This window comes from Cygnus atratus, chromosome 4 (assembly GCF_013377495.2).
Source record: "Cygnus atratus isolate AKBS03 ecotype Queensland, Australia chromosome 4, CAtr_DNAZoo_HiC_assembly, whole genome shotgun sequence".
Classification (NCBI taxonomy): domain Eukaryota; kingdom Metazoa; phylum Chordata; class Aves; order Anseriformes; family Anatidae; genus Cygnus; species Cygnus atratus.
In genome coordinates this window covers 64,762,480-64,783,643 of record NC_066365.1, presented here as the reverse complement: position 1 = coordinate 64,783,643, position 21,164 = coordinate 64,762,480, and the positions used below count along the sequence as shown (strand labels likewise).

Here is a 21,164-nt window from a genome sequence, read left to right as displayed (position 1 = left end):
TTTCTAGAGAAGCTTTTTCAACGAGATGCTGCCTGTGGCTCAGATGTGGCTCCCCATTATTTTTGGAGACTTGGTATTCATCAAGAAGTTGTTCTTGAAGGGCCTGTCTGCCCACCTGCTCTCCAACAGCATGCAGTTTAAATCAGAAGTAGTCCACCAAGATACAGGAGAGGTTTACTGGAATTGTAAATGATATAATATTGCAGTCAAGAAACAAAAATGTAACACCTCAGCTGCTGCCCATAAAACCTATCCAAAAAGACACTCAGAATGATAACACAGACAGGGACTGTAGTAGGAATTGCAGTAGGAATTGTTTACTTCTTACTGTTTCTGAGGAAATAGTGTAGTTCTGTAGTGGTGAGCACAGACTTTCTTTTAGCGGAAAAGAATGAGTCACCTTTTAATTGAGAGTGCATCTAACATAATCTGTATGCAAAATTTATAATGAGTCTCTTCAATCCTCTGAGACCAACAGAAAGCTTAGAACACAGCAAAAAATTCCCCCCATGCACTGTTGTTAAACTTAGCAGTACAAGTACATCAGCCATAAAGTAGCATGAGAACAAAGAGGAAAGAATGGACATTACTATGCATTTAAGTAGGGGTGTTAAATAAGGAAGATTGAGATTTGGACCAAATACTAAGCCAGTGTTTTGCTTCCTTAAGGAACAAGATGATCAAGAAGGGAAGGATCAGATGGGGGTAGGAACAGAACAGTTATTGCATATTTTACTGGAAGCAATACTTCAGCTGCTCACTGGGATAGAACTGGAGGGCTGGGTATTTTCGACTCCCCAAAACACTACAAGAACTCAAACATACAGACCCAAATGCAACACTGAAGGGAATCTTAATTTATGGCTGATAAATAGCAAAACAGACACAACTATTTAATCTATCCAGGTGGAAAAGTGCTTTGATGCACTGCACTACTCTTCCAATACCAGGCCAAGTTGCCAGCTGCCTTTCAAAAGTTTTGTTTCCTTGGGAATGGCCTTACATTGCTTTGAGACCTAACACTATTAGACAAGAATCTTGTACCTGTGTTGTGGTTTTTCCTCTATGGCTTGGCATTGGGAGCACTGAGTGGAGAATCAAAAAGGCTGAGAGGCTACCAGAAAGTCAGCCTGGGCCTGGGCTGCCTGGAGAGGAACAGCACTGTCCCCTGTGGGACTGCCAGCTCTCACCTCTCCTGACCTGGCATCCCACATCACTTGCCTTTTCATCCCCACAGTCGTCCACTATAGCCTGTCTCCAAAATACTATTAAACACTGACAGTGGCTGGAAAAGAGCTGGGCTCTCTGATTCCTAACCTGCATTTAACCACTAAAACCAGGGACAAAATCATCATCACTGGCGCAGTAAAGCTCCGAGGAATGTTTGGCTATTTGAAAAGAAGAGTCATTCCAATCACTGTGAAAGAAATCAGTATCTGTAAAACAAAGAGAAGGCAAAAAAGCACAGCATGTCAAGGCTGATAAGCAGATGCTGATTCACCTCTCTGGGTGCCAAGCAATGGTGTGTGAATGGAAGGAAATCTCCTCACCCCATTTTGTCTCTGTAAGTTTCTTGGTGTTTTGTCTCCTGGCAACAAGTCCATTGTAAGACCTTCTGCAGCAGAGCTAACATTAAGCATTACTCTTTGGCAATAAATGTGTGGAATATGCCTTTAGTAAGTAATGAAACCCATAAAATATTTTGAGTTAGACTTCAGATAAAACAGCAAATTAGACCCAAGTAAGCACACTTTCTTCTGCAGCTCTCTGACATTTTTAGCACAGATTCTTCAGGAAATCAGAGGAAAGCAATTTCTCTCTAACAGCCTGTAGATGGTGTGTGATGCACACTGAATGTCAAGCAAGTACCTTACCCTAGTGCAGCAGCCTGCTCTGCATAACAGTGCTCTTCCAGAGACATCATGAGGTAGGAGCTATGTGGGAAAATGCTCATAATTTATTTTCATTAGTCATTTATTCCTAAATTCCTATATTTTGCCTCACTTACATAGTCAAGCTTATAAGACAAAAGTTAAATATGAAACTAAATTTTCCTTTTCAAGCACAAAAGAGATTCTGTTTCCCCAAAGCACATTATATTCCAGATATGTATAAATGCTAGGAAAGGTAATCTCAAAATAAATGTAGTTCAGATAAATGGGGAAAATGTCTTTTTGAGCCACCTTGGAAAGCTTAAATATCCTGGCGAAAAGCCTTCTGGTGGTAGACCTCCAAGGTCTGTAAAGCAGGTGACTATGTAACTCTCAGTATATCATATTTATCAAAAGGAAAATGAGAGACTTATCTCCTGCTGGAAAATGCCTGATAAATTAAAAGGCCTGTCAATATGAATGTTTATTTATGGATCTTCACATATTTTCAGCACTGTAACATCTATGGGATCTCCCAGATGACATGATCACCTGCCACAAGTGTCTGATCTCTCTTCTTCTTTTCTAAAGCTGTGTTCTTTTCAGTAGGATACAAGTGTCAACTTATTGTTTAAGTGTACATGTTGCTGTTTTTATACTATGAATGTGCCAATAAATGCACTTGGCATTTAAGTGTAATATAGTGAGTTGTGTGATACTTTTCAAACTTGTTTATACACGAAAATCTGCCAGCCTAGCCTTGGTGGAATAGCCGTTTCCCTGCGTACTCTCTTCAGATAGAGATATAGCAGTCTTTCTTCCAGTTTAGTTCAAACTACTTCTGAAAGGCCACGTGTAAGTGAAAAAAGCTGCAAAGACTATCGTCTTGAAGAATCATACATATTCCCAACAGGAGAAACCCTCTTCTAGAATTTTATCCCACACTTATCCACTCATCCATAGGAAAGCTCTGTCTGTTGCTCAGGCAATTTCTACGTTGAAGAATGCCCAGCTACAGTGCTGGTGACCCAGAGACCAATGTGAAAGCTATGTCCTTGTTTAAGTGAATTTCCCTATAGCTCAGTAATTACTGTTAATGATGTCAGCAAATCCTTTACTGTTTTTGTGTTTTTTTTTTAATTCTCCCAGCTAGGAAGCCATCTGCTTTATATTATGAATGCTACATTACACAGAAAGTATGGAAAGTCAATGTTTAATTTTAACTATCCTATGCTATTACTGGAATATCTGAATTCACATACAATGAATTCATCATACAGTGCTGTCCAAGGAACTATTATCCAGCAATTGACTGCTGGAGACAAACTAATTCTTTTAATCTCTTGAGAAGCAATCCCAGGGGTGCTGGTTTCTCCACTTCATATTTGTACACACTGTGTCCAATGATAGTACTGGAGAAATGCATAAAGTGTCTTTGGAAAAAAAAACATTTAGACTTGAGATCACCCCCTCTGTGGGGTTTATCCTAGCTGTTAAAGTACATCCTCTCTGACCCTGAGCAATGGTTGAGATTCAATAGGACAGTGAAAGCACCAGGCAAAGGAGCCCTAACATGAATTTATTGCTGTTGGTTTTCTCCTCTGGTCTCAATACCTCCTTTGATGGATGCAAACAGAACAAAAAAGAGGGATGTGTGTTTCTTCACCTCCTCAGAGTAAAAAGTATGTTTTATATAAAAAGTTTATCATGTGTTTCCAATTATTATAGTATTAATACAAAGAAATATTTAAGAAACATTTATCATTGTAAGGCTTCCTCTCCTGTAAAGTATACTCACATGTACTCTCTCCAGAAGGACCAGCTGAAGGGGTTTTTTGAACTGTTTCTGTAGATGCTCAAGAGCTGAGGACACTGTGAAATCAGACAGAAGCCTTGCCAAAAAATGTTTATGTGCTGACAAAGCTGTCAAACACTGTGGACAGATGTTCAGTAATTATTCTCTGACTCCTCTATGCTAAGTCTACATGCACAGCATATATATTCACTTCATAATGCAGCTCAAAGTGCCCATCCTGAGTCTGGATTTGTGTCTGGATCTGGGCTGTATATCTACACAAAAAATACTCCCCGCAGATTAGTACCTTGACAATTTCTTTCCATAGCTCTGTTTCAGAACCTGGGGTCCCAAGATGTGATATGGGTCTTACCTTTTTTTCTTGTAGTAGCTGTTCCTGAAAAAGCTTCCAGCGTTTCTGGTGGTGGGTGTCCCACTTCTCCAGCTGAGGGACCAAATTCTCCTGCCATTCCTCTTTCAACAGTTCACATTCTCTTACAGAGAGGCCGGTCACAACAGGCAGGGTCTGAAGAAACAGCTCATTCACCAACTCTGCTAAAACACTGGAAGCTTTAGAATACAGCTCCTAGGGGGACAAAGAGGGACAAAATGAGGCAGGTGAGAAAGCGAACCTCATGTCCCTTTGGAGCTATATGACTGCATGCTGTACAATGCCAGTGAGGGAACCCTGTCTCAGTTAACACATTGGACCAGTAACCCCTAGAGATAAAATCCAATGCCAGTAACACCTGAGTTATACCAGGTTTTGTAGATGGAACCTGCAACAACATACATGTTTTAGTTTAAGGCACACAAAGGAATTTCAAATGCAATAGTGGCATTAGCACAAGATTTTGAACCCTAACTGCTGCCTACCTGCAACTCCAATGCAAGTAATATCATGTTCTACTGGCTGTAGTGAGGTGTTGTAAATTCCACAGATTTTGCCTGTCACTGTGGGAAGAATCCTGTGTAGCACAACACCTCATAGGCATATTTTTAAAGGTGGTGACATAAACTGAATAAAGGCAAGAAATAAAGAAGAGTTAAAAGGGACAGTGTGGCATTTAGGTAGACAAAATTGACACTAGTCATGTTAACAGTTGCTGCTCTGAAATATGACATTCTTCAATGCCTTCTGGAAGGCCAGAATTATTCAAATCCATCTTGATACAGAACAGCTTCAAGCCTAAGAAAACAAACATCTTCTGTTTTTGAATTGCTGAGCCTGTTTCATTCGCAAGAGGAGTTTGGGTGATTTAGTCAGATGGCATCCAAGCTACTAAATCTTTTCAAAACCTGTAATTTCAATGTCAAATACACAGTGATGATATGAGCTGCCTTTGCAAACTTGCTAGAAATTTGAGATAATCCCTGAGATAACTGAGTGCAGGTAGCTTTCCCTAGAGGAAGAGAGAAAACAAAGACATTGGAAAGGTCACACAGACACTGCAGTATTCCAGCATATGAAGAGCTGTTTTTGTGTGAGTTCACCATCGTCATATCAATCAAAAAAGCTTTATTGTCTGCAAGTTTTTGCTTTCATTGTAAATCATTGTTAGCCCTCCTGAAAATACTTAAATTTTTATCTTTTCCTGTAAAATACAGTTAATATTTTTAAAACTCTTTTAAGCATTTCTCTTGCAAAACCAAGTCAAGCCTTCTAGCTGTAGCTTTCCATTAAATATGTTTAATCACAATCTCGTAAGTGATTAAAATCCAGAATCTCTCAAAAGAAGCACAGTCACATTCATCCAAATGTCAAAAACATTTGTCTGCAGCTCATAAACGTGAAAATTTCTAGTGGACTTGTCTGGTTTTGGGGGACACACTGATATAATGTATTACTGTCTAAGAGCCCATTCCAATTTCTAGATGTGGTATCATAAAAATAAATAAATAAATGAAGAAGGATGTTAAATTTGCAAACTACTCAGAAACAAGCAACGAACATAATTTAGGCTGCACATTAAATCTGGCTCTGTGCATATGCCCCCTTAATGATCAATTTTGGCTTCACATATTGTTTCCACAGAACCTTTATTTGTTCAGTGTTTAGGTTTATCAATACCCATTGAGTGGACAGATTTTTAATTCTTTTTTTTTTAATTTATTTTGTATGTCTCAGTTATTGTAAAATACCCAAACTGTGCACTGAATACTAAATTATTATTTTCCTCCTGGGATCCCTGTAGGATGCTAATCACCATATTAATGAGCTGTTTCACAAACAATAAATAGCTTAGTTTAACAGCTCCCTGCAGCAACCTCTTCTTATGGATAAAATCGAGGCACAACACTATCAGAAGTGTTCACTACACCTTCGAGATGAGATGTCTCTTTTTTTCCACTCTCTTACTTGTTAAAAACATGCAGAATTTTATGAATCCAGCTCCCACTGACTTTGTTTACCCTCTGACTGGGTCCTGGCCAGAAATGATAGTTGGAGACACAATTGGATACCTCATTTCTGGTAACACTTCCCTCATTTCTGGCTATTGCTCACAATCTGGACATGACAGTGTCATTAGGGTAACGTCTGACCAGTGATATATTTCTCTATGCAGTGCCTTTTCTTACTATGAAATGGTTTGGCTGGCTGGGCTAGCCTGCTTAGTATGCAACAACTTCTGTCAAAAAGCAAAGTTCTTCACTCTTTGGTAGTTTGGTTTGAGGCACTTTGTGGTCAGAGTGCACCCGGTGATGGGGCTGCTCTACTGCTGGAGGTGACACTGGAGTGACTGTGCTGGGACCTGCTTGGTGCCCGTGGTTACTGCTGCTGGCACACACATTGAGGCCTGACTCTGTGGATGCATGGAAAACTTGGTCTCATGGTGTTTCTGGCAACACAGGAACAGGGCAGTGGGAGACAATGTTAAACAACTATTCTGCAATAAACTGAAAATGGTTTTACACGGAACTGCAGTCCAAAGAATTCTGGATACCTGTCCACAGATGCCTACTGTGCAGGTGCTGAATGTGGCTATGTCTGCTCTGCTAAAATCTCCCAGATTAAACAGCTAGACTAGGCACTAGGAAACACTGAAAAGTGGAATGAAATCTACCACACCAGTCCTAAATTATTGGTTGAAACGTGCCCCATACAGCACAGAAGTGCCTCAGGCTGCATGTATCACTGCAAAGACACTATGCTTATATTGTATACTTACTGTTGGTGCTACCAGAGCGGGAACACAGATACCCAGAAAAATTGTGACTACATCCTGTTCCCACAACATACTTAACTATACAACCTCGTTAGTGTGATTGGCAAAGCTATCTTCAGATCACAGGTGCTTAATTATTTGCAAAATACTTCATGGTCCTCTGCTGAAATTGGTGTGAAAGGACAAGAAAGCAGGACTAGAAATCCAGGAACAGTTTTTCACATCAACAGTTCCTTTAGAAAGGACAAAGCTGGGCAAATACATGGAAGACAAACAGGACTGAGTGGTACGTACTTCTCATCTCACAGATGCTGCCAACAGGCAGAGGAACAGAAAGCTTGGTCAAGTGCTCTAAGTCCCTCTGAGAGTGATTTTCAACAGTACTGAACACTTTAACTTCTATTATAAATTCTGTTCTGTGCAGGACACAAATCCTGCACTTACTGGTCTCAGCTGCAGTCTGGGATCAAAAAATAAACCTCCATCAGTGATGACTATCAAAATACTAACTTCTCTTCAGCTGGTCATTGGGTTTTTTAACCTGAACACGTAATAGGATGTACATTACAGCCCATGCAGTCCAGCAAAAACCCTAACATTACAGCATGCCCTACACAGAGAACACAGCACACGTACAATGTGATGGCTACATGGTTTAATGCAACACTTGTAGAAATGCAGTAGAATGGCCTTGTAAGATTTGGTAGGGGAAATGGTAAGTCTCCATTTAAGAAAAAAAAATGCAGATGTGATTTAGTTCTATGAGTATGACTCAAGCTAAGAAAATAGTTCAAAATATTTGTACTCTAAGGAATATACTCAATATGAAACAGCAATAAAGTCCATCTGAAACAAGGATAGTGTGCTGCATATTATAAAGGCTATTTTCTCTAGGAAAAGAACAAAACCAGTTAGAAATCCTACTGCTTGAGCATCTGATTTTTGGACTAGAACCCCTACGAAATAGTTCGTATAAACTTCCTGATATGCCATTTCTTGTTTGTAGAACTTTTACTTAATGAAATTTATTCAAATTGATTCCATTAATAGAATAGCTGATTGCAACGCTGAATGAACCTGTTCGTAGTACCTGGCAGTTAGTCTGAAAGCTTTTCAAAAAATCTCAAGAGAAATTCATCAAGCATAAAGAGATACCACAGGGTAGATGCAGAAATAAAATGGGCTCAGATTGAAATGCTGAGTACATCTGAATTTCAAACAAGGCAGTAAATATATAATTTTGTCAAAAACCAAGGGAAATACACAGTTTGTCAGATTTCACTACAAATCTGAAAATCAGTATTAATGCTTTCCCTTAAAGACAAATGATTAAAGGGTTCCTACATGCAGATGAGAATAAAGCAAATAATTAAATTGTGAAGCAGGAAAATATATTTAGAAATGCTGGTTGCATTGTATTTTAAATGCCACTGTCTAGTATTTATTATCTCTAAGAGGCAACTGCATAGTTATTTGTTGACTTGCAACAGTTACTTGTTAACTTCAGATACAACAACGTTTCATTAAAATAATTAACATTTCTGGTCAAAGCTGTAGAACACTTCTGCACCCCATGTCCAAAGGCTAGGACACTTTTTTAGGGGGCAAGAGATTCGTCTCCCAACCCATACTGTGTCTTATTGAGGAAAGAAATTCAGTAGATCATACAACCTACAACAATTCCAAATGTTCTTGGACACCAATGGCCACTAGAAGATACTTCCCATCAAAAACTCAGGCTAAGTGGGGAAAAGCTGACTGCATACATTTCTTCCTCTATTCCACAAGGAGAATTCTGGCATGCCAACTGCACCCTGCTTTTAAGCATCGACACCAAGACAACGCGATGACATGGAAGTCATCCTTAGGCACAAGCTAATAATAATAAAAAATACTTTGAATTCCATACAATAAAAATGGGACTTCCTTGAAATTACAGTTTGCCCTCTCATTGGTCCTTGATTAATTCAGGAGGCAGTTTCAACCCTAGCTTTCTGTACTCTCCTACCTTTTTAGGAATGTGCCTCTGAGATATAGTGATATCCTTTACTAGATCAAGCTATCAGCAGACTATGAATCCTTACAGAGATAAAACACATTTTCTTATGTAATAAGGCAAGAAGAAAACTTTAGAACTAAGCCTATCCATATCACTCACCCTGTATTTCATATCAGCACATATGTTCATAGTGACTCTTTGAGAATACCTACAGCTGGGCTGAATTTCTTCACCTCATTGCTGACTCGTGACTGAGGCCAGCCAATCGCTTTAGGCACCCAGAATGACCCATGTTGTTTGGTGATGAGATAGGAAACGCCGACAAGGCTATTAGGACTTCTATCAAGGTTCTAGGTAATACACAGCTATAAACTCATCAACTTCATATAAACTTTAGTAGTGGCTAATGGATGAAACATTTGGGTATGATTTTACAAATATAACAAACATTTTCAGAACTTTAACTGAATGTGCAAACATAGTAGAGATAAGGAGCTCAAAGCTTTGACTGAAATGACCAGACCAAATTTAATCAGTCCACCAACCCGGAATTAGAGTGAGTTCATGTGGTAAGAGTTCACATATTTAATCTACCAGATCACACAGTCTTTCAACCTTTTTGCGTCAAGTCACACAGCAAAATTTTCAAAAGTGAGCATTTGAGACAAGCTGTGGGTGACTCAGCTTGAAAAGCAGCTAGCTTTGAATAGCCACACATGCCATCCACTCTATGAAAGCATCCCCAACCATATCTCATGTTAATTAAATTATATAAAGGAAGCAAAGAAAGAGCAAATCTCTAAGAATCTGTACTCATGATTTTGACAAAGATAATTTTTCCCCTTCTATTAACCGAGGAAAACATCAAATACTTTGCTTCAACCTCACATTCAATGTTTACCCATTCATAAAATGTTTATTGCCTTGCCTGTTGATAATACTCACTACTTAATAGCTTTTAATCTAAATTCTTGTGCATTTCTACGTTCTGTCAAGTCAAATCAAATAACATTCTGGTGAACTGCTATCAGCAAAGAGGAATTATAAATGACAGTAAATTTTGTATTTTTATGGTTTTGATGTTAAGGCTGAGGAAAAATAATTATTTTACGAGGGACTATGTAATTCCCGTCTGTTAATTGATTTCCTTTTGTGTAATCTGCATGTCTGTTTTCTTAATAACGAGCTGTTAACCACCAAGCTCTTTTCAATTCTCCCTTCCCTGCTGAAATAAGCAGGTAGTTCACCAAAATAAATAAATAAATAAATAGAAGGAGAAAGAAAAGATTAAAGGTTGGTTAACACCTCTCTCATATGATAAACTCGAGACAGACGTGCGAGGAGCTATTCATTAATCTTTCCCAGAGTTCAGGAAAAACAGAAGAGAACATAATGGGTATGGGAGGAGAAGGAGATGCTTTAACTGACCTGTGAAAGAAAATTACAGTAATAATTTTCCAACTCAAAAGCTACCCAAGCCAATACAAAACTGTTATTGTGACACAGTATCCCTTGTGTATGGGAAAACTCTGAAGACTATGTTTACTGAAAGTATTAGGCTAAGCCTTTCCATTAGCTCTGACACAATTCCTTCTTCAGTTATGACATACTGCAAGAATCAAAATCACTTGTCCCCCATTCCTCAACTTGCACTTCAAAAATTAGTTACGGAGCTTGTGCTTAGACACAAGACTACTCACCTACAGTGCACTATTTTAATCCACTGCTATGGCTGAAAAGTCCTATGCAATCCAAATACAACTCCTTCATTCACTTCAGGCATCAACAGATTCCACTGACCTTAGTTAAACAATTTTAATTGATTTATTCATGTGTACACAAAACAAACCTACTCAATTATTCTTTGCAAACACAGTCAGCTTCCAGACCATTGCATTTTTATATATTTCTTCACCAATTTGAATAATTTTTTAATGTACTGTAGCACCACAGGGTACGGTAGCGCTACAGGGCTACATAAATCTTGGTGAACTCACAAACTGTTTAAAAGGTGAAAAAATGAAAAAAAAAAGTGAGAAGGGCTTATTAGAACATTGTGAGAACAAGATTTGGTTGTTCTCCCACAAGTGAGTGGCACTTGTAGTGAAGTGACTTTTTTTTTTCCGTACCTAGGATACTCACTTATTCACCCAGTACCTAGAATATTCTACTTATTCATGAAACTAAGTCTGTCAGGTTTGCCTTCCTGCTTGCTTATACTAGAACAAACCAAGGTAACTCTGCGGAAAGAAATCAAGTAACACTAGTGTGCAACTGAAGGAAGAAAGGAGGACCTAAACTTTCTATCACGTATAAGCTGGACAACCTATAATTTAAAGACCAAATTGCTTTTTTAGCTTCTTATAGGGAATTAGAGCTTTGGTGATTTGCTTTTAAACTACCACAAAATAGCATTTTAGTGGCTATGATCATGTTTATGCATTACACCATCCTAGGAAGAGGTGTTAAGAGGTCTCCACAATCTGTCACAAAAACAAAATTATAAAAATAAATAAACACCACTCAACTATGTGGAAACAGCTGCTGTAAATGACTGCAGTTTGAACAGAATAAGAGTAAATACAGAGGTGATAAAAGTTTTTAGAAAGGATGGTAGAAATGTGGGGTGAAAAACAGCAAAAAGAATGGTTCTGAGGGTGTGGAGCTGGGCCTTGGGGAAGGCAGATCTGAGTCTTGCCAAGTCCTCTTCCCTTGAAAAAAAGGTGGAATGACCTTCCAATACAGCAGTCCAGGACCATGAGTTTAGGACCGTGCCCAGGCACCCGGGTTTCTGCGCTTGGCCAAGTGAATCCGTCAGGGTGCAGCTCTTGAGAACTTTGTGCCTTGGCTGAGCAAGCAGAGGACCATGCTGCTTGTGGGGACCACAATGTGCTGCAGATGCAGGCTTGCTCAGCATGGGCAGCAGCAAGCAAGGGGCTGGACAAAACAGGGCCTGATGGTGATGGCATTCTGCTGTTGTCTTTGAGGATTTCTTCCAGCTGGTAATCTACAGTGCAGGTTTTGATATGGTACTTAACTAAGAGTGGATGGTTTAGAAAGTTTGCACCTGTATGCTCTATGACAGTTGCTTTGAAAGCTGCTAGTAAATGTCCTTAGCTGAAGTTATACCCTAGAAAGGGACTTTATCTAACTGGGTGCTATGCACCTCTCCAGTACTGGTGCTGTTACATTGGTAGATGAACTTAATGGATATTGGACCAAATGGTCTTCTATCTCAGCCAACATGGTTGCTCTTTACTATGATATTGGTGTTTGTCTGATTAATTTCAGTATTGATGAAGCTCCAAGGACCAACTTAAAAGAGCAGAGGACTTGGATGTGGAAAAAAACAACTTACTTTGGGTTCTACTGCCATTAATCTGAACAGAACACTGGGATTGATTCCAGTTCTGGGGGCTTACAGCTAAAGCCAAGATGGCAATGGGTACACAAGCAGGAACTTGACTGGAACCCTAAATACTGTGGGTACTGGATGATATTAGATTGTTCAGCCCAGAAAAAATAGGTAAGTGATTGCTTTTAGTCCTGGGCCAGCAGAGAATATGAGCTACTTGGTAAAGGGGGTATATAGAATAGCATTGCTAAATCATGGTTATGGAGAAGTTGTGATCCATGTAACACTTTGCTCCTCTTGGGTTTAGGTAATTAGCTCCTAGTAGGACACCTCAGTCCTATTTCTCCTAAATCCAGGGGCTATTTAATTTGTGTGTGTGTTGGAGGGGGGAAAGAGTAAGTACCATGTGCAGCTTTGGAGGGCTAATTGTTATTTGCAACAAAATAAAAACTAGGCTTAATGCTAAATATTTAACTACTACTAGTTTTTTCCACTCTGTGTTTACAAATATATGAATTAATCTTTTTGAAATCGTCTTGCATTCTTTGGATGCCTTGAGGACCATAGTCCGAGGACTATTTATCTACATACATGAAGAGCATGCTAATGTATCTATACAGAGTTTCAAGCAGTTTTTCAGTAATATTACTAGGCTTCAGTTTCTACTGGAGGGATAAAAAGCAACTGAACAGAACTCTCTATTGTTAGAAGTCTTTTCTTCTAATTTATTTAGTCACACATGCTGACAATTATGAAAACATGGAGATTAAGTGAACAATAGATTGTTTAAAAACAGTCTTTAGTTTATCCTCTTCCTTGCTTGTGGTAGAACAGCAACAACGGAGTCCAAACCCTACAAATGACTGCAAAGCAAATGACTATCAGTTAAGCTACAGGGAGTACAGACCTTCTGGAACAACAACATGGAGCTCTGCAGTGTTGGCAGATGTGCCCAAAACAGCTGTTTCTACAAACTAGCTGTTTCAAACCCATGTGGGACATAGCTCTTGCAGCACAGGGCTGAATATTGCCTTGGGAGGGTTGCTGGTATCAGCTGGTTAGTCTAATGTTTGCTTGCTTGGATCTACTTGAGCTGCAGTCACACCACTGCACTGTGGAGTATCTCAAATTCTTTTTGCCTTCCCAGGAGTGTCTTGCCCTCGCCATTGGAAGCAGGAGCTTCTCCCTAGCAGAAAGATGGAGAAATGAAGCAAAGAGGTGAAGCCCTGCTGTTCAGGGAAAGGCTTCTGGTTGTCCAAGGTGCAGTTTTGCTCTGAAAGTGTGGTGAAACAGAGGAAGAAGCAAAGGCATTGTGGTTGTGAGATGCAATTCCTTCCCTCAGTGTTAAATCTATGTTTGCTTTTATGCCCTGGGTAACAGGCAAATTGTTTAACTACTGCACTTCCCTCATCTGTAGAAGTCAGAGCAGCTCCATTTATCTATAGTAGGGCTGTGCTCTTGTATTTTCTCTTCTTTCTAGCTTCTGCTGCTTGCAAGGTATACTGAGAAGCGGTATGCCCTTCTGAAACAGTCTGTACTATCCGCATTTAGGGCTAAGAGAGTAAAGTGCAGGTGTGCACCATGTTAAATGTCACAATAAAAATGTTTTATTGTAAAAATAGCTGGAAAACAAGATTTGTGGACCCTCATCCAATAGATGCCAGTTGGATTACAGTACTTCTTGCAGTTTTTCATTTCTGGCAGTATTTGTATGGGTCTAGGAATAAGAGAGCAGCTGTAATATGGAACATAATGGCTTTGAGCTGAGTGAATTGGCAGAGATCAAGTTTGTGCAGCTCTCCTGGCAACTTGGCCATTCTAGAAACACTTAATTCACCCAAACCAATTTTTCTTTAATGAAAAAGAAAACTTAGCTACACTGCTGAAAGAAGTAGGATATTCGGTCTGGTTTTAGTGTCAGTAAAGCAGAGTACTCAACAAAGGAAAGCAATATAACTTTACAAATAAGTGAAACTGTGCAGGGGAAAAAAATGTTTGGTCTCCAGAGACTTCATGTGAAATGAGGAAGGGGCTGGAGAAGAAGTCAGTAACTCTGGAGAACTGAGTGCTCACAGTAATATCAGCAGACATGCTGACTTTTCTTATATAGTTTTCTACAATTAATCTACTCTGATTCATGGGCATAGCCCTCCAAGCAAATTTTTTCCTTCTCCAAAGCAGTAATTTTTCTCAAACATCCTGTTGTTTGCTTTATTACATAAAACCATGGTAAAAACTGCTTTTTTGTTCTAAATACAATAAATTATTATTTTTTTTTCAGTTGAATTTCAAAAAGTGCATGTGGACCAGTGCTAATTAAGATTGTGTGGGTATCTTATCTTGATGTGCTGGAGACTACAAGTTTCCATAACACCCTGATCCGGTCATAATTAATCATGACAAGGATCCTGTTGAGCTGAAAGTGATTAGTTTCAGCATAATTAAAGGTCACTGCCAGATACGCTTTTAGTCTTCATCAGATAGATCATGTTATCTTATTTTTTCAGTACAGACAGAAAATAATTAAAGATGACGCAAAGGCATGATGCATCTACATATTTTCCAAATCAGTAAGATTAAGAGGTGTAAAAATATTACTTATAACAAAGATCTGAACTTATTTCAAGAAACTAACTAGAGTCAAAATAATTTTTTGAGAGGAAAAAGAGATGAGAAAACTATTTTTGGACATGTAGTGAAGTTAACTAAGAATAGTATCATCCCACCACAGTGTGGAGGAGATAATTATGTCACATAAATGAAGTCTCTCTCCTGATATTAACGCCAGGCATAGTATACTCTAAATGTTATTACAGATTTGTCAGCCACTCAGGTAGCACATTTTGGCAGACCATTTAGGTATTTTCTGACTTATACAAGGTTAGGAAACATACTGTGTTGGGAATAAAATGGAAAAGGCAAGCTAATGGGAGACTGTTTCAATCTGTTTTGCCAACCTAGCTTTCTGGAAAAGCCACCATCTCTTCTGCAATTCTCGAGTCCCTCCCTGAGACCACACACTGTGTCACGAAGCTAGTGGATCTTCAGAATTATTTTAGTTAATAACATATCACTAGAGGTGGTACCTTGTAGAGAATTGCAACAGCCTCTGTGCTCTCATAGTCATCTTCCTCTTCCAGTTCCCACTGCGCCTGCCAATGCTTCTCTAACAGATCATGGTAAGCCTAAGAGAAAAACAATAGGTATATAAATAGTATATTTAAGTAGCTGGAAATGTTGTTTTAATACCTTGTGATCCTCTCCCTCCCCTTCCGCAGCACCTTCTCATGTACCCCCATAATAATAAGTGGTTATGTGGAATCATAACTCAGAGGGACATGAAACCTTAGCACCTTAATTTGGGCATATCCAGTCTTATGTATGAGACTCTACAGCCTAGGCAGTTTGGGGTACCTAATACTGGAAAACATTTGAAATCACCTGATTCGCATACTGCTTGCCTCTGTATGTGTATCACCTCATCATACCCAGGACTGAGGTGCAGAATAACCAACATAAACATCTCTTATAACTCTATCACACTGTACGGGACTTTTGCATTGGGGTTGATCATTGTGTCCCATAGCATGGTCAGATGGCTCTCCACTTGAAAGGCTGATCTAAGACTTGGTCCTGGACGTGAGGTAGACACTTGTTCAAGGGCAGTGTATAGGAAATTTCAGTCAGAGACAAGGACCTGGCAGCTTTTCCAATACAATTTTTGCAAAAGGCTTTGCAGAGTTAGCAGAACATGCAGAAAATGGAGCACTTATGATCTTCCTCTGTCTCTGCAGAGCAATCCTCTCTTGTCATAATGTTCCACTTTAGTCCTTTTTTCTTCCCCAATATCTGAAATACTTCGTAGGTATCTAACAGATACTTTTCCCATTCACAGAGTAGGGAAAAAAAATCCAGTATCTGATTTGCAAGAGCAAGTGGGAAAATGTAAGGTGGCTTTTTTTCTTTATTAAAAAATAAATTATTATTTTTTATTTAGAAAAATAGAAAGAAAAATGAAAACAAAACAAAACAAAAAAACAGAGGAGAGCTTTAATATGTTCCTGGTGCATGAAGGAAAACAGCTTTGCATGCCCAACTGCATCCTCTCATAACATTGCCTAGAATGATAGCTGAAACGAATGCCAAAACAACTGCCCACTCCACTACCAGCAGTGACTGAAGGCTGTGACACAGAACATCTGTCACTGTAACATACGTCACTGGCCTAACTGCGCATTAATGAGCCCTGTGGTAGTCCAGAAACATCTGTGTTAGCCATACCTGCAACAGTGAAGATGGGAGAAAGAAGAGAGGTCATGGTTCACGACTGGGGAACCTCAGGCAGACTACAGTACTAATGGGCTGCAACATTGCTAGACACCGGTTGACAATAGGGCTGCAGAGATACTATGACCAAATTGCAGGGCAATATTCTTGATGCTTTTTTTTTTCCTGTTTGTATGTTGTTTTCTTTTTTTTTTTTTTTGAGTTGTTGTTTCTGATACCATTTCCCTTTGGCTTCGTATTTCTTACCGTTATTCTTCCAGCCAGCAGCATCTGCTGCTGCAGGATATAATATTAAAGGCCTGCATGCACACAAGTTCATTTATCCCATTAAGCCTGAACAAACTCAGGACAGAGTCAACTTCTGTCTTCCTATCAGACTAATATTTAAAAAATAAAAATAAAAATCACCTATGCCCTAAACCCAGTTTTTGTGTTGGAACACACTATTCTGATTTCAAGACCTTCTTACTAGACTTTCAAATTGAAAAATGCAGCTGAAGCCAAGGATGTGGTAACCTGGAAGGCTCTGCAGGAGGATCTGGATAGGCTGGAGCGATGGGCTGAGGTCAACTGTATGAAGTTCAACAAGGCCAAGTGCCGGGTCCTGCACCTGGGACGCAACAACCCCAAGCAGAGCTACAGGCTGGGAGATGAGTGGCTGGAAAATTGCCTGGCCGAGAAGGACCTGGGAGTATTGGTTGATAGTCGGCTGAATATGAGCCAGCAGTGTGCTCAGGTGGCCAAGAAGGCCAACAGCATCCTGGCCTGTATAAGAAGCAGTGTGGCCAGCAGGTCTAGGGAAGTGATTGTGCCCCTGTACTCGGCTCTGGTGAGGCCGCACCTTGAGTACTGTGTTCAGTTTTGGGCCCCTCGCTACAGGAAGGACATGGACGTGCTCGAGCGAGTCCAGAGAAGGGCGACCAAGCTGGTGAGGGGTCTGGACAACAAGTCTTATGAGGAGCGGCTGAGGGAGTTGGGCTTGTTCAGCCTGGAGAAGAGGAGGCTCAGGGGCGACCTTATCGCTCTCTACAGTTACCTTAAAGGAGGCTGTAGCGAGGTGGGGGTTGGTCTGTTCTCCCACGTGCCTGGTGACAGGACGAGGGGGAATGGGCGAAAGTTGCGACAGGGGAGTTTTAGGTTGGATGTTAGGAAGTACTTCTTTACCGAAAGGGTTATTAAGCATTGGAACGGGCTGCCCAGGGAGGTGGTGGAGTCACCATCCCTGGAGGTCTTTAAAAGACATTTAGATGTAGAGCTTAGCGATATGGTTTAGTGGAGCACATAGTGTTAGGTCGGAGGTTGGACTCGATGATCTTGAGGTCTCTTCCAACCTAGAAATCTGTGTCTGTGTCTGTGTCTGATAGAGGAGAATCTCTGTCTAACTGGACTGTCTTTCATAACTGTGACTTGCATATCCACTGGAGGTAGGGCTGAGCAAGACTGGCTTACTACAACTGGGACTTTTTGGCTTGGGTGCTTCACTGGATCATTCCTATGTTTTCTGCCAGTAAAAAATAAATAAAATGCTTCTTTCCCAGTGGAAACATAGATGAAGGAGACAGAAGGATGTGAGGACTCTAACCTTTACTTTATAATCTGTCATGCTGTCATATAAAAAAACACAAAACAGAGTTGCAGCAAGAAAATCATTACCATCTAACTTGTGGGTGTTCAGGAGAAACCAATGTGAAGAAGGTTTACTGTAAAATTCACCTCCCTGATTGGCAACAACTTCAAGTCCATCAGAAAGGTCAGTTACTGTGCAGGCTGTAACCATGGTGGTATGAGCCCTTTGGTGGGGTGGCGCTGGGAAGGCAGAGAAAAAAGTGCATTTGATGGGTATTTGATGGCTTATGGTGATGATTCAGGCCAACTCCTTCACTGCTGGACTATCTCTGAAACTATGAACCAGGTTTAAAATAGCTCCTCAAGGTTAATGGGACTGTTTGCGCAAAATAATTATTGGACTATTAAAATCAAACTAGGGAGCTGCATATATACATATTTTTCTTACTATTCAAAGAGTCTCTGGACTCAAGGCCCCATCTGTTTTAGTACAAGAGGGTCTCTCCATTGTGGTAGTAGAAAGGCTTACATTTCTGTCCTTTAATACTTGCTCGCAGGCATTTTATAACATTAAGAATTGTGTTCTGTTCTGCAGCATAAAGAACAAATTGTTACTTCTGCACATTCCTGATTAGCCTGACATAAGCAGCTCATTACTCTACAGTTTAACTAAGTGTAACTGTTAGCTTTCTAAGGCAAACAGAATAGAGCATTTCCTGCATGAAGCTGTGTGGCTGTAACTTTGTAGGGGAGAGATTTTGACACAATTTCTAAGCTTTGTTTAACTAAGTTGGGATGTGTCAAGGACGTTTATGAGTGATGTATATAAAGATAAATCCATTCACAAGTGCTCAGTGGATACAAAAATGTGTGACAATTATCTGTCTCAAGTTATGAAAAGACAAAGAAGTAAAATGTGTTCTAGTATTTTAAAGTGCCTGAAACCTCATTTGTCTATATGTGATAGTAAAAGGAGTATTGAAGAGAACTATGCCAGACAGGTGTGGCAAATAAGAACAGTAATGGCATTATCTAATTCATACAATATAGAACTTGGTGTGCAGTACAAGATTGTTGAGAGTAACTAACTTTGACAGTTTGCTACAGTTGGAATCTGGGTCTTCTCATATAGCAGTTTATCAAAGTTATTAGATTTCATCAAAATTTTAACGCTGCTGGATATAACAACTTTAACCTGAAATTACTTCTTTTCATGAAAATTGACCATTGATTTTTTTTATTTTTAATAACCTGGGTCTATGGTTCTCAGTAGTTACAGGAGTTTTGCACCTGTCAGCATTTACAGCTGAGAGCTCTGATTTACTATATACATTCTGAACAGTAACAACAGAGATATTTTTCTCTATAGAAAATATGGCCAAGAAAATATTACATTGGTCACTGTATACCATATTAAATTATCTATTGCAAACCTTCTCTAAGGTATCCTGCCAGTGTTCATAATGAGTTTTCCCTCTGCTTATGTGAAATTTAATAGCCTTTTGAGCCTCAGTAACCTCACTCATAGAATGCAATTAGATCAGTGCAGTCCTGTAATGTAGGCCAGATACTTTCATCCTGAGATTTCCTGTATTGAACCAAACACAAAGTATCTAAGTAAAGGATGTTTTCTACATGCAATCTAGCATTAACTCCCTTTGGCATTTGGTTCCAATGTGACAAGTCCAACACTGGAAGAAAACACCCCAGGCAAGCCTAGACAATAGGATGTCAGACCCTTTCCTACCTGTGCTACTGTAGATGACTTTCAGGAGAACCATCCAATTTTATGGAACTGGGAGAAATCTGAAGCATATATAGCCTTAAAAACTAATATAACATTTTTAAGTGCTCACCTTAAGAAAATCATCAAAATTTCCAGTATGAAATGTTTTACTAAGGAGACTCTCTTGTTCAGCTTTCTGTTTGTGTTTGAACTCTTCTCTCTTCTTTGCACGGCACTCCAGTCGTTTCAGCATCAGGTCTTTACTTTGCTGGATACATTCTGGAACATAAAACACCAATGATTAGATACCCTAACTCCACAGGGAGAAAGTAGCATCTGCTGCTGTCGCACAACATAAGCTCATGGAAAGCTGTTAGTGAACAAAACAGGAAAGTAATTACCAAACAGGATTTCAAATTTGTTTCTTACTCTGATGGTCTTTTTAGATGCAAACTTTTGGGTTGCTACATGGGACTTAAATCTATCAGTTTTTTTGGTTCACTACCATCCTACACCCTCCCCTTTACTGGTTTCACTTCTATCTAAAATAAGGAGGTTGTTAAATAATGCCCTTCTGCATTTAGGTTTTACTGACTATAGGTATTTTATAATCATTTATAAACACCGACTTTGCATAAAATCAAAGCCTTGATAGAGATATTTCTGCTGTGGAACAAGAGAAGCATTACAAAACCAGAGGAAAAAAAAAACACAAACAAACATAGATATAAGTTGATTTTTAAGGAATGTTAGTGGCTGAACATATGCGAAGACGATGAATTAGGCGTGCCAGTTATAGAAATAAACATCCATGAAATAATCTGTGACATGAGTTGTTTGAGTCTGTGAGTACCAGCAAACTGTTCACATGATTAGTTGATGCTTTTCAAGTGGAGCTAGTCTGTAGCATGGGAATTTTGAAGCAGAAGGGGTTTGAACCAGATGACATCCAGAGGTCCCTTCCAACCTCAAACATTCTGTGATTCTATGAATTGCTGACCCTGAGATATGGCACAATTTCATATTCAAGCTTAGTGATGATATATTCTTGCATGCAGAAAGAATATACTGCAACAAGAATATGTATTGTCTGACTATTTCTTTTACTGAACTCTAACCCTGATGCTGTTCCACTAGAACAGTTTTCTTTAAGTATGCCCATGAGTAATAGATATGGTTCTGAAAAAATCAGTGAGATTAAAACACTTCTCATTATTCTGCTTTTGACTGAACAAATACTAACATTTTCCATGAGTGCTGATGGGAATCACTGAGCCCTTCATTCAGCACCTATCTGAGAAGGTGGGGGCACGTTTTGCAACATAGTGGACATTAGGTAACACCCAAAGTAACACCAAGAAGAACCTTAAATCAGTAAGACAGTCAGATGAGACTTCA

At 39.5% G+C, this 21,164-nt stretch overlaps 1 protein-coding gene across 2 annotated transcripts in view; it reads right to left on the bottom strand.

Moving 5' to 3' along the window:
- EVC (EvC ciliary complex subunit 1) overlaps positions 1-21,164 on the bottom strand; it is a 54,099-nt gene that overhangs the window by 15,943 nt on the left and 16,992 nt on the right. For both annotated transcript variants that reach the window (XM_035547286.2, XM_035547287.2), the window contains exons 10-12: positions 19,897-20,045; positions 15,274-15,372; positions 4,040-4,252 (exon numbers count right to left, since the gene is read on the bottom strand). In XM_035547286.2, the coding sequence (XP_035403179.1) occupies positions 4,040-4,252; positions 15,274-15,372; positions 19,897-20,045 (461 nt within the window). The remainder of the gene's footprint in view (positions 1-4,039; positions 4,253-15,273; positions 15,373-19,896; positions 20,046-21,164) is intronic.